The sequence below is a fragment of the Bison bison genome, unplaced genomic scaffold, assembly GCF_000754665.1.
Source record: "Bison bison bison isolate TAMUID 2011002044 unplaced genomic scaffold, Bison_UMD1.0 scf7180017864236, whole genome shotgun sequence".
NCBI lineage: Eukaryota > Metazoa > Chordata > Mammalia > Artiodactyla > Bovidae > Bison > Bison bison.
In genome coordinates, this window is record NW_011494808.1 from 2,230,209 (window position 1) to 2,244,166 (window position 13,958).

Below are 13,958 nucleotides of genomic sequence, written 5' to 3' on the forward strand. Positions count from 1 at the left end.
GGGAGCGGCTCACTGCATTCCCGGAGGAATGAGGAACACCTGCCAGGCAGCGCAGACCCTCTGTGGACAGTCCCTAATGGACCAGCTGATGGAGGAATATGGCTGGCCTGTGAGCTCAGCTTGGCAATAGTTTCTTTCTTATTATTTAAATTTCTTAATTGAATGAAAGGTTCTCTAAATTCTATGGTGCTTTACAATTTTCAAAATTTCACACATGTGATTTCATATAATCCTATAACACGTGTGTGTGTTAGTCACTCAGCTGTATCTGCTTCTTTGCGACCCCATGGACTGTAGCCCGCCAGGCTCCTCTGTCCATGAGATTCTCCAGGCAAAAATACTGGAGTGGGTTGCCGTGCCCTCCTCCAGGGGATCTTCCCAACCCAGGGATCGAACCTGGGTCTCCCACATTGCAGGCAGATTCTTTACCCTCTGAGCCACCAGGGAAACTCCATCCTATAATAACCCACCCCTTTTTTGACAATGGTTTCTAATGGGATCTCCCTCAGTGGATTTTTCTAGTGCAAAACTGAGTGTTTGAAAGGGGGAGGGGTGTGGATAGAGCACTGAGGGAGGGGAGGAGGAACAGTGGGAGGCAGGGACCCCAGGGAGGGTGGAAGGCTCTAGAGGGGACCTCTGCCCCTGCCTGGCACCCCTGGTGCAGGGCTGGCTTATCCTAAGACACTGGACCAGCTCTCTGTCCAGGCCCAGGCTTCCTGGAACCTCCCTGCTCCGGAATCTTCTACCTTGAGTCCGGGGAGGGAGACCTCCTCCCCACCCACAAAGGGAGCATTTCTTACACTTGGTCCAGCTTTGGCACGAAATCCAGCAGCTCTTTCTCTTCATCTACATCCCTGGCATCCGGCCTCTCTGCCCTGGGGCCAAGATCCTCCCCTGAAACCACACAAGTTTAAGTGAGTGATAGGAAGGAAATACCCTCTTTCTTTTTAAAAAGTGTTTTTCCTGCTCCCCCTCTCAACGCTCGCCCCAGCCAGGGCATGGGACAAAGTCTCTGATGCTCGTAGGGGACCATAGCAACATCTTCATCTTCAACCAACAGCCCTTGAGCCGGGCAGCCAGTCCCTAACATAGACTGCACCAGGCTTTGGAGAAGATAACTCAATCAGAAGGAACTTTCTTCCTTTTGGGGGTGGTGGGGAGGGGTGGTGCCATGCCTCGCAACATGTGGGATTAGTTCCCTGAAACTGCAAGTCGCTCAATCATGTCCGACTCTTTGTGACCCCATGGACTATATGGTCCATGGAATTCTCCAGGCCAGAATACTGGAGTGGGTAGCCTTTCCCTCCTCCAGGGGATCTTCCCAACCCAGGGATCAAACTAGGGTCTCCCGCACTGCAGCGGGATTCTTTACCAGCTGAGCCACCAGGGAAGCCCAAGAAAACTGGAGTAAGTAGCCTACATCTTCCCAGCCCAGGAATCGAACCCAGGTCTCCTGCATTGCAGGTGGATTCTTTACCAGCTGAGCCACCAGGAAAGCCCAAGAGTACTGGAGTGGGTAGCTATTCCCTTCACCAGGGGATCTTCCTGACCAAGGAATCGAACCCAGATCTCCCACATTGCAGGGGGATTCTTTACCAGCTCAGCTACCAGGGAAGCTCTGACCAGGGCTCAAACTCACACCCCCTGCTCTGGAAGTGCAAAGTCTTAACCATTGGACCACCAGGGAAGACCTGGAAGGAACCTTCTTTGCCTGACAAGTTCCACTTCAGAACAGCCCTTGTGGAGGGTGCTCTTTCTCTAAAGAGGTGCTTCTGTTCTCTTCCACATCACATGCAACAGAAGAACAAACCCCCGTGGAACAGAGCCCATCCGTCTGGAGAGGCACTAGGGACTTATGTAACCTCAGAGGCTGAATCCGCATTCCCGAAGCCCATCGCCAGGAGGTTCAACCTCTGTCTGCAACCCCGACTCTGCCTCTTTGATCCTCTGTCCTCCTTGCCCTGGAGCGGGGGCCCTGGGCCTCGCAGAGTCCTTTCCTGCCCCTCAGCGGCCCCTCCTGGCCTTGTGATCAGGAGCCTACAGGATGGAACCACAGCAGCTCATGCAGTTATGACCACAGACACAGGGGAAGTGGCAAGGACACAGATGTGGACTGGCCAGAGCCGCCCGCCGGGGCATGGACCTTACAGGCGGAAAAGTCCTGTTTGAGTCAAACTCTGATTGTTATGGAAAGCAGGGGTGGATTAGTGAGAGCCTGGGTTGCTGAGGGTGAAATGCACTCATGAGAAAGGACCACAGGGAACAGAGAGTTTCATACCCATTATAGTTATATGAGCAGTTCCTGGAAAGCAAAGAAAGAGCCATGTTTAAGGAAGGACAGGATTGAAGTCAGGTAAAGTGAGAGGTGTTTCATTCAATGGCGTTCAGGAGAGCTTTTACCACCTAGCCCACCAAGCTACACAACCCCTGGGTTACCAAGATGGAAGGGGCCAGAGAGATCATCTGGTCCATCCCCACCCTTCTTTATCATGAGGATTCTCTTCCAATTTCAGCGAGGAGACAGGTGTACTTGGGGCAGGAAAAGTGCTAGAAGTACCCTGCGGCCCACAGAAGTGAATACAGTCATTTCATAATGGATCCACCCCCAAAACCGACTGACGCACCGTGTGGTCTGAAGAGCAGCTGATGAAAAGGAATTCTTACGCGTTTTAAATCAAACAGCTTGCTATTTGTTTCAAAGCACAAGGAACACACAGGTGGAATTTTATGACAGTTCCTTGTGGCTCTGAGAGCTGATCTGAGCAGAATCACACTCCAGGGATGCTATATGCAAACACACGTGTATTTATGCAACTTTCTGGGATTTTCTATTTTTAATCTCTGTGATGTAGATTTCCTTCTCCTAAAATCACATTAGAGAAGCCCTTTCAATAACGGACAGCATCATTAGAAAGTGGTTCTGTCCAGCTGCGACTCTGACGACCTGGTGACCCGGGGTGGTGGCCAGAGGCCCCCTGAGTGAGTGTTCAGAGCCCCGAGTGCCCCCTTCAGCCTGACTCGACCCACACGTGGTATGGATCCCAGCCTGTACCTTCATCTTCAGAGACATCCAGAATCTCATCCACCGTCTCTGGGAAGCTCATCCGGTGCTTGTCCGTGATCAACTGAAAAGAGAAAAAAGCGAGGAATTCAACCCCAACACAGCAGTGGGCCCTTTCACCCAGCCGGCAGTTATCTGGTTATGACAGTGGAGACCGGAAGGAGATAAGAAGTGAGGTTTGTCCCAGATGAGGAAAAGGACAGCTAAGAGTGTCTCTGGCGTCTGGCAGGAACCATAGAGGGAGATGAACGGAACTCCAGCTTCTGGTTGCCTGGTTCCTACCCTCAACTCCATCTGGGCCACCCCTTGGTCTGGTCAACGCCCCAACTCTTCTGGCCACCAGGTGGCAGTAAAGCCCCACCTGATGGAGGAGGAACTGCCCTCCATCCCGCCCCCGCCAACCCCGCACTGCACCCCAACCCTCAATTCTTTGGGCTTCAAGCTTCCCTCAGGAATCCCAGGACTCCAGAACATGCTCCACTTCCCAGGGCACCCCCTGGGGCAACCTGCAGGCTGTGCAAGTCTGAGGTGGGTGTGCAGGGGAGGAGTAGATGTACCTGGACAGTGGTTTCATCGGTGACAACCTTGAGCACGTCTGTTACAGAAATGTAGCCCAAGCGCTTGGCTATGGCCAGAGGCGTGGTTCCATTCTGGGGAGAAGAGCAGACGGACGGCGTGATCAGCCCAGACCCACACCCCAGTCATTCACACCCGGAGCAAGACCCTGCACACGTGTGCACCCAGACAGGTGTGGTCAGTGGTGCTCAAGGAGACGGGGTGCTGGGGTACTTAAACTGCCAGTGCTGGGTGTTCAGAGGAGATCTCGCCACCGAAGTCAAGAGCGGCCAAGAGGGAGGCAGTGGGAAGGTCAGGGTCGGGGAGACACCAGCTGGGGTTGCAGGAATAAGAGGGCCCCGGGTGGTACTGCCCATGGCTCCCAAGGCTGGGTCTTCGGGTGTCAGTTACTGATCATGGAAACAGTTCAAAGAACCCACACACTTCAGTGAACTCTTTTCAGGCCAGCCGGAAATCACGTCACCAGAAAATAAGGGAGGAGCAAATTTCTACTCTGATTTTAAAGGGAAGAACTAACTGAAAAGAAATGGATAATGAGGCTTTCCTTCTTTTTTCTTTTTTTAACTTTTTGGCCATACCACATGGCATATGGGACCTCAGTTCCCTGACCAGGGATTGAACCCATGCCCTTTCAAAGTTCTCTGCTTCCAGGGTCTACCCCATGCAGACTGGGCCCCATCCACAGCTATGGCTTCAGCAACCACAGCAACAATCAAAGGTCCTCATGCTGTCCAAGCTGGAAGCAGTCACGGAGATAAGCCAGTATCTCTGACAGTCCCACTGCCTGGGGAGGAAGTGACCTCTGAACAGTGACCGCTGACGTGGCTGAAGACCCCGAGAACCCCAAACATCAGGACCCACCCAAGACATTTGGTTCTGTTCACTCTCGTCATACTGAGAACAGCTTCACAGATTTTAGCAGGGATTTTGTGGAGGGTTTTGACAGCATTTAAATAAAAATAAAAGGGGGAGGATAAGCGATGCTTCTAGGATAAACTTCCACCTTCCAGACAGAGGCCCCATGCCCCTGGGAGCCTGTTCGGGCCCCAGACACACTGGAAGCTGACCTGAGCTTCCCCGGTGAAGGGACATCTCAGCGGCCCCTATGAGAGCAGCTCTCTGGATCAGGACCCTGGGCGGTACTCACCGAGCTGACCTCGTTTGGGGAAGCACCATGTTTGAGAAGCAGTGTCACAATGTCCGTATGGCCCTGTTGAGCCGCCTGATGCAAGGGGCTGTATCCGAGCTGTAAAGCGGGTAGACGTTTGGGAGGATGAGCTAGCAACAGAAATGAGCTAGCACTGCCCACCCACCACAGAGCCTATGTCTTCTGTATGCAAAGTAAAAAAATTAAAAAAGCGTTTTCCCCATTTCTTCCTCCAGCGTCAAAGCTGAAAATTGTGGCGGAGCCCCACGTGTGCCCAGAGTGATTCTAGGTGCCTCTGTTTGGCACTGGTCTTGTTACCGACCAGGGTCCTCGGCTTTTCCAGTCAATAGAAATTGATCAGAGGACAGACAAGAAACTCAGGCAAGGCTTTACTGGGGCCCCTGCTGCAGCGGGGATGGGGGGTTGAAAACAAGTACCAGGCTCCCTTGCTTGCTCCCCAGGGGGAAGGGACAAGCTGGTTCCTGACATGGAGTCATGGTAAGGGTGGGTCCAAGGGTCAGGCTGGAGGGGTGACTCAGGCGGTTTGCCTTTGGATGGTATTGCATGCAGGGGGCATGCACAGGACCCTGCTTTTGGTTCTGACAGCTTTTTGCTCCTGGCTCTTTATAAGTGGCAGTTGGGTTTTTGGTCTCTGTGTATCTTGTCGTCCATGACTTGCCCCAGCTGCTCAGGTACGAGGTTATTTTTAGTCCCTTATAGATTCTTTGTAATTTTGTTGCTGGAGGAGATGTTTGTCCAGGTGCAAGCCCTGAAGCAAAGTGGGGTGGTCCCAGCATGTCTCTGTCTTGGGCATCCCCATACCTTGGTCTTGGCATTGACGTCTGCCTTGTGCTGTAGCAGAAACTTCACCAGCTTGATGTTCCCGTAATGACTGGCCACGTGGAGTGGAGTGTAACCCATCTGGAAAGTAAGAGAGGAGAGAGGGTGACTGGCAGGGCTTCTGGGGACAACACAAGACACTCTGAGCTGGACGAGAAGGAAACTCGCACGGTAATAGCGGTAAAGGGGAAGATGGATGAGGAGGCCTTGGCAAGGCTGGCAGCGGCTCCCTGGGGTCAGCTGTCTAGGCTGTCGGAGGCCAGGGGCCTGGGAGGGGCACAGGGCTTGGTGTCGGGCAAGAGCAGCATGAGGTGATCAGGAGAGACTCAAGGGGGGTAGCCAAGCGGGTAATGGGAAAACCGGCCCTGGGTCTGGGGAAGAGGGCCTGGCAAGGAGGCACCCATGGGTGCCATACACCCAGATGAAGTATGGCAAGAAAAAAGTGGGGCTCACGGAACTGAGGCAATATTTACAGGGAGTTCAGAAAAGAGGGTGGGGAGCAGGGAGCAAAGAGGGAGGAGGAAAGGCGGGAGAGACCGTGCTACAGAAGCCAAGAAGGGTCACTTGGAGAGCAGGGGAAGCTGGGAGGGCAGGGGCCTTGCATGAGAAGGAGGTCCCCGCTGACCCGGACAAGACCCGCCTTGCCCTGCTATCTGGGCTACCAGGTGGTACAGTCATGTACCATGATGGTAGGAACTGGCCATGGCTTGAAATGAGTGGCCTTTGCGTATTTATTCACTTGAATTTTGTCCACAGAGGAGATAATTCTCAAGGAAGCTGTTCTGCTGAATATCTTAGTGCTCCCTCCACAGGCTGACAGGCCAAGGCTCTCCAGGCCCCTAAGTGTCCTGCGGAGCCTAATCCCAGAGACCATCTGGATCCAGACCCTGCAGGCTGGACCTGAAGTGATGGGCTGGCTTTGAGATCTCTAAGGTCTAACAAAGATCCGTCTAGCCAAAGCTATGGTTTTTCCAGTAGTCATGTATGGATGTGAGAGTTGGACCATAAGGAAGGCTGAGCACTGAGGAACTGATGCTTTCCAACTGTGGTGTTGGAGAAGATTCTTAAGAGTCCACTGGAAAGCAAGGAGGTCACACCAGTCCATCCTAAAGGAAATCAACCCTGAATATTCATTGGAAGGACTGATGCTGAAGCTGAAGCTGCAGTACTTTGGCCACGTAATGCGAAGAAACGACTCACAGGAAAAGGCCCTTATGCTGGGGAAGATTGAGAGCAGGAGAAGGGGGTGACAGAGGATGAGACGGTTGGATGGCATCTCTGACTCAATGGACATGAGTTTGAACAAACTCCGGGAGATGGTGAAGGGCAGGGAAGCCTGGTGTGCCGCAGTGCATGGGGACGCAGAGTTGGACAAGACTTAGCCACTGAACAAAAGCAGCAACAAGTTCTAACTCACAGTATAGGATCTCTCAGGGCAAGATCCCAAAAGACTAAACTGGGCTGGCGAGAGGACCTCAAAGATCCAGAACATTCTTGGGTTTTAAGCAGGTTCCTGTAGAGACTGTAGGCAGTTGGGGATAAAATATGTCTCGGATTTTTCTGGGAGCCTTTAATGTCACACTGCCGACTGGTGTTCCGGGTGGGCTCTGGAGGGGGCTGGGGTTGGAGGGGTGTTGCTTTGTCTGTTTCATTTAATACACTTGCCTTGCAGTGAAAAGGAACAAAATGATGCCTCTTCCAGGAAGCCTCCTTTTCCCACCAAATGGAGAGACCCTCTCCTCCCTCTATGCTCCCTCTGGCTCACTAGTGCCCTCCTTGCATCGGACATCATACCCACTGTCCCTTCCTGCCTCTTACATCATCTGCAGGTGCCTCGAAGCAGAATCCACTGTGTGCTCGGCACTGGGTTGTTCTCCATCCCCCACCCCAGAGCTGCCCCCCACACCCCCACCAGCCCTCTGCACACAGAGGCTCAAGGAATGCTGACCAATCTGAGCCAAATGCCAAACTAGAAGGCATGGAATTCTCCAGTACATCCAGGGAAGCCTGACATTTTGACACCTGGCTCATGTAAGACAGAGACTGGAATCGTGACTCACTACAGAGGCTCAAAGTTCTAACCAACTTCTTAAACTCCCCACTGGAAAGTGAGTCCACTGGCCTGGGGTCCACTGCTGCCCCTAGGAAGTGGCAGACAAGAATGGGCCATGGTGGCCTTGGGGTTTCCAAACTCCTGGGATGGACCAGTGAGGGAGGCCAGAGCGGGCAGGCCCGTGGGCGCAGGGGGAAGGTGTGGACTGGATGCAGGCTGTGGTACTTACCCGGGTGGTGGCGTCCACCGTGACACCGTGTTTGATCAGCACGTCTGCCACTGGAATGTGGCCTTCTTGTGCGACCAGATGGAGGGGAGTGAGTCCACTCTGGGAAGGAAAAGAAGTTCATCAGTTTGCAGCCAAGATAGAGTTCTGGGTCACGCTGGGAAAGCACTGAGGTTTGGGAGTCAAACTTGGCTCTGTAGCCACCAACCGGCTGTTTGACCTTGGGCAAGCTCTTCTAGGCCGCCACATCCTTAGCGAAAACAGGAAGTGGTTGAACTAAACCAGAGGTCAGCAATGGCTTCTGCTAAGAGCCAGATCATCAATATTTTGGGCTTAACTGCATCAGTTATAGTGAGAAAGCATGCGTGCCAACAGGTAAACAAATGGGCATGGCTGTGTTCCAATAAAACTTTATTTATACAAACAAGTTGTGGGCCAGATTTGGCCTTCAGGCCATAGTTTGCTGATATCTGAACTACATGAACTTTATTGTCCATTTCAGTGGTAACATTTCTTATTTCCATGACTTGAGATGAGCTTCAAAGTCTTGGTTTGCTTATTGAGAAAATAGGGATTATCACTGACAAATTTCAAGGGCAAAGGAAGGCTCGCTTGAGAAAACAGAGACAAAAACACGTTGTAAAACAAGATGTGCCATGTAAATGCAGTCTGTGCTCCGCACACCCAGCCAGTGCTTCACTGGAAAAAGGATGGAACGATAGAAGATCCTGCTGGGACCAAAAAAAGCCAGATTCTTGGAGCTCTTATCACATCCTTCTCACAGGGCATAGTATAGTGTCAGTCGCTCAGTCGTGTCTGACTCTTTGCGACCCCATGGACTGTAGCCCGCCAGGCTCCTCTGTCCATGGAATTTTCCAGGCAAGAATACTGGAGTGGGTAGCCCCATTCCCTTCTCCAGGGGATCTTTCTGACCCAGGGATCGAACCCAGGTTTCCAGCATTATAGGTGGACTCTTTACCATCTGAGCTACCAGGGAAGTCCATCTGTCTCACAAGGATAATAATACTCCAGAAATCTTGCTTGATATGTGGGCACTCACACAAAAATGCCAGGAAAGCCTTCTATCTCCTGTATCTGACTCTACAAGCCTTACTAACCGTGAGGCAAACGGGGCTGCCCCCTCTCCAGAAACTCCACTCATCCTCCCCTACCATCTGTCCTTTCCCCCTAGCTGACGGGAGGCCCAGGGGCAGCGCCCCCCACACTGAAGCCAGCACAAGTGGGCAAGGATGCCCAGAGAAGAACAGGTCCTGGGTCAGCCCCAGCTACTGGGTGCCATGCCCAACCCCTGGGATAACACAGTAGCCTGCCAGGTGACGGTGGGTGTGGATGGGTGGGCGTGTCTCCAGGGCAAAGCTTTGCCATCCGGCCCCTGGTCCCTGACAGAGCTCACTTAAATGGCACCAGCAGGAGACCAGTATAATGGTGCTGCCCCAACGGTTCCCTCTTGGGGGTCACCTGTCCAAACCTGTCCAGAAAGAGCCAGTAGATCCAGTAGGTTCTTAAAGAAATATTAAGTTATCCTTAAAATGCTTGCCGTTCTGAAACTGTATTACCTTCATGTATCATCTAAAGAAGTGGCTCTTTATAGTGTATGATTCCATTTACATAAAGTGTCCAGAACAGGCAAATTCACAGTGACAGAGAGCAGATGAATGGTCGCCAGGGGACGGGGGTTTGAGGGAGATGGGATGTGGCCACTAATGGGTCTGAGGTTTCCTTCTGGGGTGGCAGGAATGTCCGGAAGTTAGGCAGTGGTGGTGTTCATTCAATTCTGCAAATATACCCCAAACCACCAAATAGTACAGTTCAAACCAGTGAAGTTTATGGTATGGGAGTTATATTTCAATAAAACAGCTGCTTAATAAAAGAAGTGACTCTTATAGACTTAGAGAACGAACTTATGGTTTCTGGAGGAATGGATTGGGGGAAGAGATAGTTAGGGAGTTGAGGATTGATATGTACACACTGTTGTCTATTAAATAGATAACCAACAAGGTCTTAGTGTATAGCACGGGGAACTCTGCTCGATGTTTTGTGGCAGCCTGGATGGGAGGGGAGTTTGGGGGAGAATGGATACATGGATAAGTGGGGCTGAGTCCCTTCACTGTTCAACTGAAACTATCACGACGTTCCTAACTGGCTATAGCCCAATACAAAACAAAAAGCTTAAAAGTTACAAAACAAAACAAAAAACAAAAGGAGGGACTCGTAGCCTTTCCCGGGCCATGCATTCCTTGGAGACGCTGATGAAAACCACAAGGATGTCAGCGGGGAACAAATTCCCAGGTCCTCCCTCCACAGGTCGCTACACCAGGAGGGTTTTCTACTCACACGCCAATAGTCCCTGGACTGATAATCCCATTAAGGGACAGGTCAGCATTGAAAACAATGCCTTCCCTACAGAAAAAGAATATTTAGTTCCAACTTCATAGATTCCTGAATGTAGAAACTGGCCTCTATGTGGGAAAGCATGCAGTGGATTTCAACAGTGATCTTTGTGTGGGTTCTTGAGTCATTCTATTTAGGAAGGACCAGCTTTGGCATCAGGTAGGCATGGGGTCCTACAATCTTGGAATTAGCAACCTTTCTGAACCTGTTCATTCATTTATAAAACTGAGCTAAAACCTACACAGGGCTGTTGTAAGGGTCACACACACACACACACACACACACGTACATCACCTAATTCAGAACCCGGGCACAGCATAGGCGCGCCTAGGCTTCAGCTGGCCCCAACGCGATCGCGTCTACAGGAAAATCGCAGACGCGTTTACCTTGTTGCCCAGGTTCCCGTTGGCCTGCTTGGACAGCAGGAGAGCCACCATCTCTGCGTGGCCCTCCTGAGCCGCCAGGTGGAGGGGGGTCACGCCTTGCACCGACTCCGCGTTCGCTGAGCCCCCGTACTGCAGCAGACTGCGGGCCACCTCCAGCTGGTTCTGCTTGGCGGCGATGTGCAGAGGTGTGTAGCCGTTCTGAAATGGAAGGGGCCCCCAGAGCCTGCTTACAGGAGTGCTGAGTTGACAAGCTGAGCGCATGCCTTCCGGTTGAGATCCTATCCTCCGAGGCGGGGCCAGGAGGTCTGATTTAAGGCTGTGTCACCCGGGAGGGTCACTTCAGTAAACAAACAAACTGACCGAGTCCACTGGGTTTGGAGAGGCTCCCAGACCAGCAGAGCCCTGTTCCCGTTCTCTCCATCTATGTTCTGGGCGTGAGTGCCCTGTCCCCAACAGATGCTAGGATTCAGCCAGGCAGCCTATAGAACAACCAGCAGGCTAGGTGGGGATGAAAATACAAGACCCTCCTTCCTGCCATGAGAACAGCATCCCAGACAGGTCATGGAGGAGGAAGAAGAGAGCTCTTTCTGGTTCCCTGTGCGGCTGGCCCAAGAGCTCCCCCAAGCTCTGTGGCTTCAGGCAGGTGGTGTAAGAGGACAAGCCCCTGGCGAGGGACCTGCGGACGTGGAGTCAGTCCTTGGCTCACTTTTGTTTTTTATTAATTTTTACTGGAGGACAGTCACTTTACAAGTCCCTGATCTACTTTAACCAGCTGTGTGACTAGGGCCAAAAGAGTCAATGACCTCTAGATGCCCTTTTGTACTTTTTTAAGCCATTAAAAGTGGATAGTGTAGCTGGGACGTGGAAGCAACCTAGATGTCCTTTGACAGATGAATGGATACAGAAATGGTGGTCCAAGGCGGACGTGGACCAATACAGTAAAATCCCAGTTTTAAGCACCGAGGGACAGGGTAAGATCCGTCTCCATAGTGGATTTTATGGGGAAAGGAAAAGTCACTTACCCAAAGAAGGAAACTGAATGACAGAAACCATTCTCTTTCGAGGAATTATGTAAGACCATTCTAGTGTTCCTCCTTTTAGACTGGATTATGTTATGAGAAAACATTAAATCCTTTGGAGGCTGTGTTCCCCTGACAAGATTGGCATTTCGATTGTAGTAAAATTAATTAAACAAAATGAGTTTTGTACTGTATTAAGAGGGTGCCAAGGAGAGAGGTGGGGTTCGGTGGATCAGGCCTGAGATCTGGAGTCAGGCCCACATGGAGAGCCTTCTCTCTGAGCATCAGACAATCTTCTGGCTTCAGAATGCAAGTGCTTTTAGCCGGAGCCCTGCTTCTCAGACTCGAGCGTGTATGAAATCACGTGGGATCTTGTTAAAGTGCAGATTCTGACTAGGCGGGCCCCAGATTCTGCATTCTGAAAAGCTCCTGGGTCAGGATGCAGTGTGGTGAGGCTGATGCTCACCCAGGGTGCATCGCTGCAACCTGCATTCCATTCCCTGCATGGAAACAAGGATCAAGGACTTCCACCGTGAAGAGGACAGGAACTCCAGCAATTATTCTTGTTGGTATAATCAGGAGTCCAGGCCACTAGGGCAGACAGTGGAAGATGTCTGCTGGCAAGAACAGCATCCTGTCCTGGCAACAGGCAAGCTTGCCCTGGAGCTCAGGCTGCCAGGTGACCCCCGGTTAAAACCAAGATACAAGAGCAACTGTCTGTCTCAAATCAGGGGCCAGCCCCTTGGAGCTCCCTCCAAGCCAGGACTACAGGCAATGAATGACCTTCTCTAGGTGATGAGAGAAGGGGCAGGCGAGTCAGGGAGAGATGACGGGAGCCGTAAAAGGCTCCTCTTTCCCCAAGCAGTGAGCACATACAAAGGAATGCACACGCTGGAGAGAGAGCTGCCTCAACGTTAAAACAACATCAGCATTGAAATTAGAAAGGGAAGGGTTTGGTTTGGGTGCAGAGAGATTTGCATGTGAAATTCTACAAAATTGCCAGACTACTTTGGAAACTATTTTTTGCCATGGAAACAAAACCCATCTGTACAGGGTTTATGTGTGGATAAAGCTCTCTTTAAATACCATGGGGCTGGCTCCGATTTCTTTTATATAAGGGGGGGGTGCGAGGAGGAGGGGAGTCCAGCAGTTTTATTTTTAGAGGCAGGAGTAAGTCACGTCCCCCGTGGGGCCGCGTGCTGTCTGCGCAGCGATGCGGGCTCTGCTACAAGAGCTCGGGGTGGGGGGGGACTGGAGCCCAAGGAGACAGGGTGTCTGGGAGAGACTGTGTGCTGTGTCTGCAGGAAGGTGATGCTGTACATTTCAGACGAGCATCCGATCCGAGTGGGGAGGGCAATCTGAAGGCTGGCACGATCTTCCCCGACCAGGTTGCGTCCCCACGAGGGTCCGCAGGGGTGGGCTGGAATCATACTCTGACCCACCCGAGACCCCTCCTGCTGAAGGGTTGAGCACGGGGGTTCGCTCCCCGCCCCCAAAATCCATAAATTATCCTCACTCTCACTTTCCTTTCTTCTGAGTCTCGACTGTCCATCTAACTGTGAGCGGAGAGACCACGTGTGTCCTTAGCCCTCAAGCCCTGCTCCCTCTCCTCACCCTCCTCTGCACGGCCACCAACCCCAAGGCCCCTCTGCCCCTGCAGATCTTGCCACCCTCTCATCTCATCCCGCAGCAGGGCAGCCTGCCCCCCAGTGATGCTGTTGTCCAGCTTCATCTCTGTACCTTGTTCTGCCCCCTGCAGTCCTCTCTAACATAAGCCCCACCTGCTGCCTACACTCAGGGTCACTCGGGGGTGATGGACCCGCGACTCTGAGCATCTCAGGGGCTGGCATGAGGCCGGCCAGTGGCCATGCATCCCTGTGTAATGTATGGACAGAAGGAGGACCGCTTCAGAGCCTGAACTCAGGAGGAAAACAGAGCTGGGGGAGACTACCCGCCTTTAAAACAGGTTCTGCACTTCCAGGTTCTGGCAAGTTTATCCCCCGCCCCAAATATTCTCCAAGTGTGTCTGTCCCCTGTCCGAGCATCAAGAGCACAAGATCACCCCCCACCCGGAATGTTCTCCAGGGGGGACCCTGTCCCAGCATCAAGAGCACGCTGTACATGCTGACATCTGATGTCAGGCTTGAGGACACATCTGTTGGGTGAACGAGTCCCCCCTCTGGGAGGTGGCCTGTGGTGGGAAGTGCTCCTGCCTCCTGCCCCGCTCCTGGTCCCCCA

At 52.3% G+C, this 13,958-nt stretch overlaps 1 protein-coding gene across 1 annotated transcript in view; it reads right to left on the bottom strand.

The window, feature by feature from the left end:
- LOC104993262 (ankyrin-1-like) overlaps positions 1-13,958 on the bottom strand; it is a 73,562-nt gene that overhangs the window by 6,129 nt on the left and 53,475 nt on the right. Inside the window, exons 20-27 of the mRNA XM_010846443.1 lie at positions 10,702-10,899; positions 7,907-8,005; positions 5,607-5,705; positions 4,785-4,883; positions 3,619-3,711; positions 3,053-3,125; positions 2,279-2,302; positions 801-894 (exon numbers count right to left, since the gene is read on the bottom strand). Of these exons, the coding sequence (XP_010844745.1) occupies positions 801-894; positions 2,279-2,302; positions 3,053-3,125; positions 3,619-3,711; positions 4,785-4,883; positions 5,607-5,705; positions 7,907-8,005; positions 10,702-10,899 (779 nt within the window). The remainder of the gene's footprint in view (positions 1-800; positions 895-2,278; positions 2,303-3,052; positions 3,126-3,618; positions 3,712-4,784; positions 4,884-5,606; positions 5,706-7,906; positions 8,006-10,701; positions 10,900-13,958) is intronic.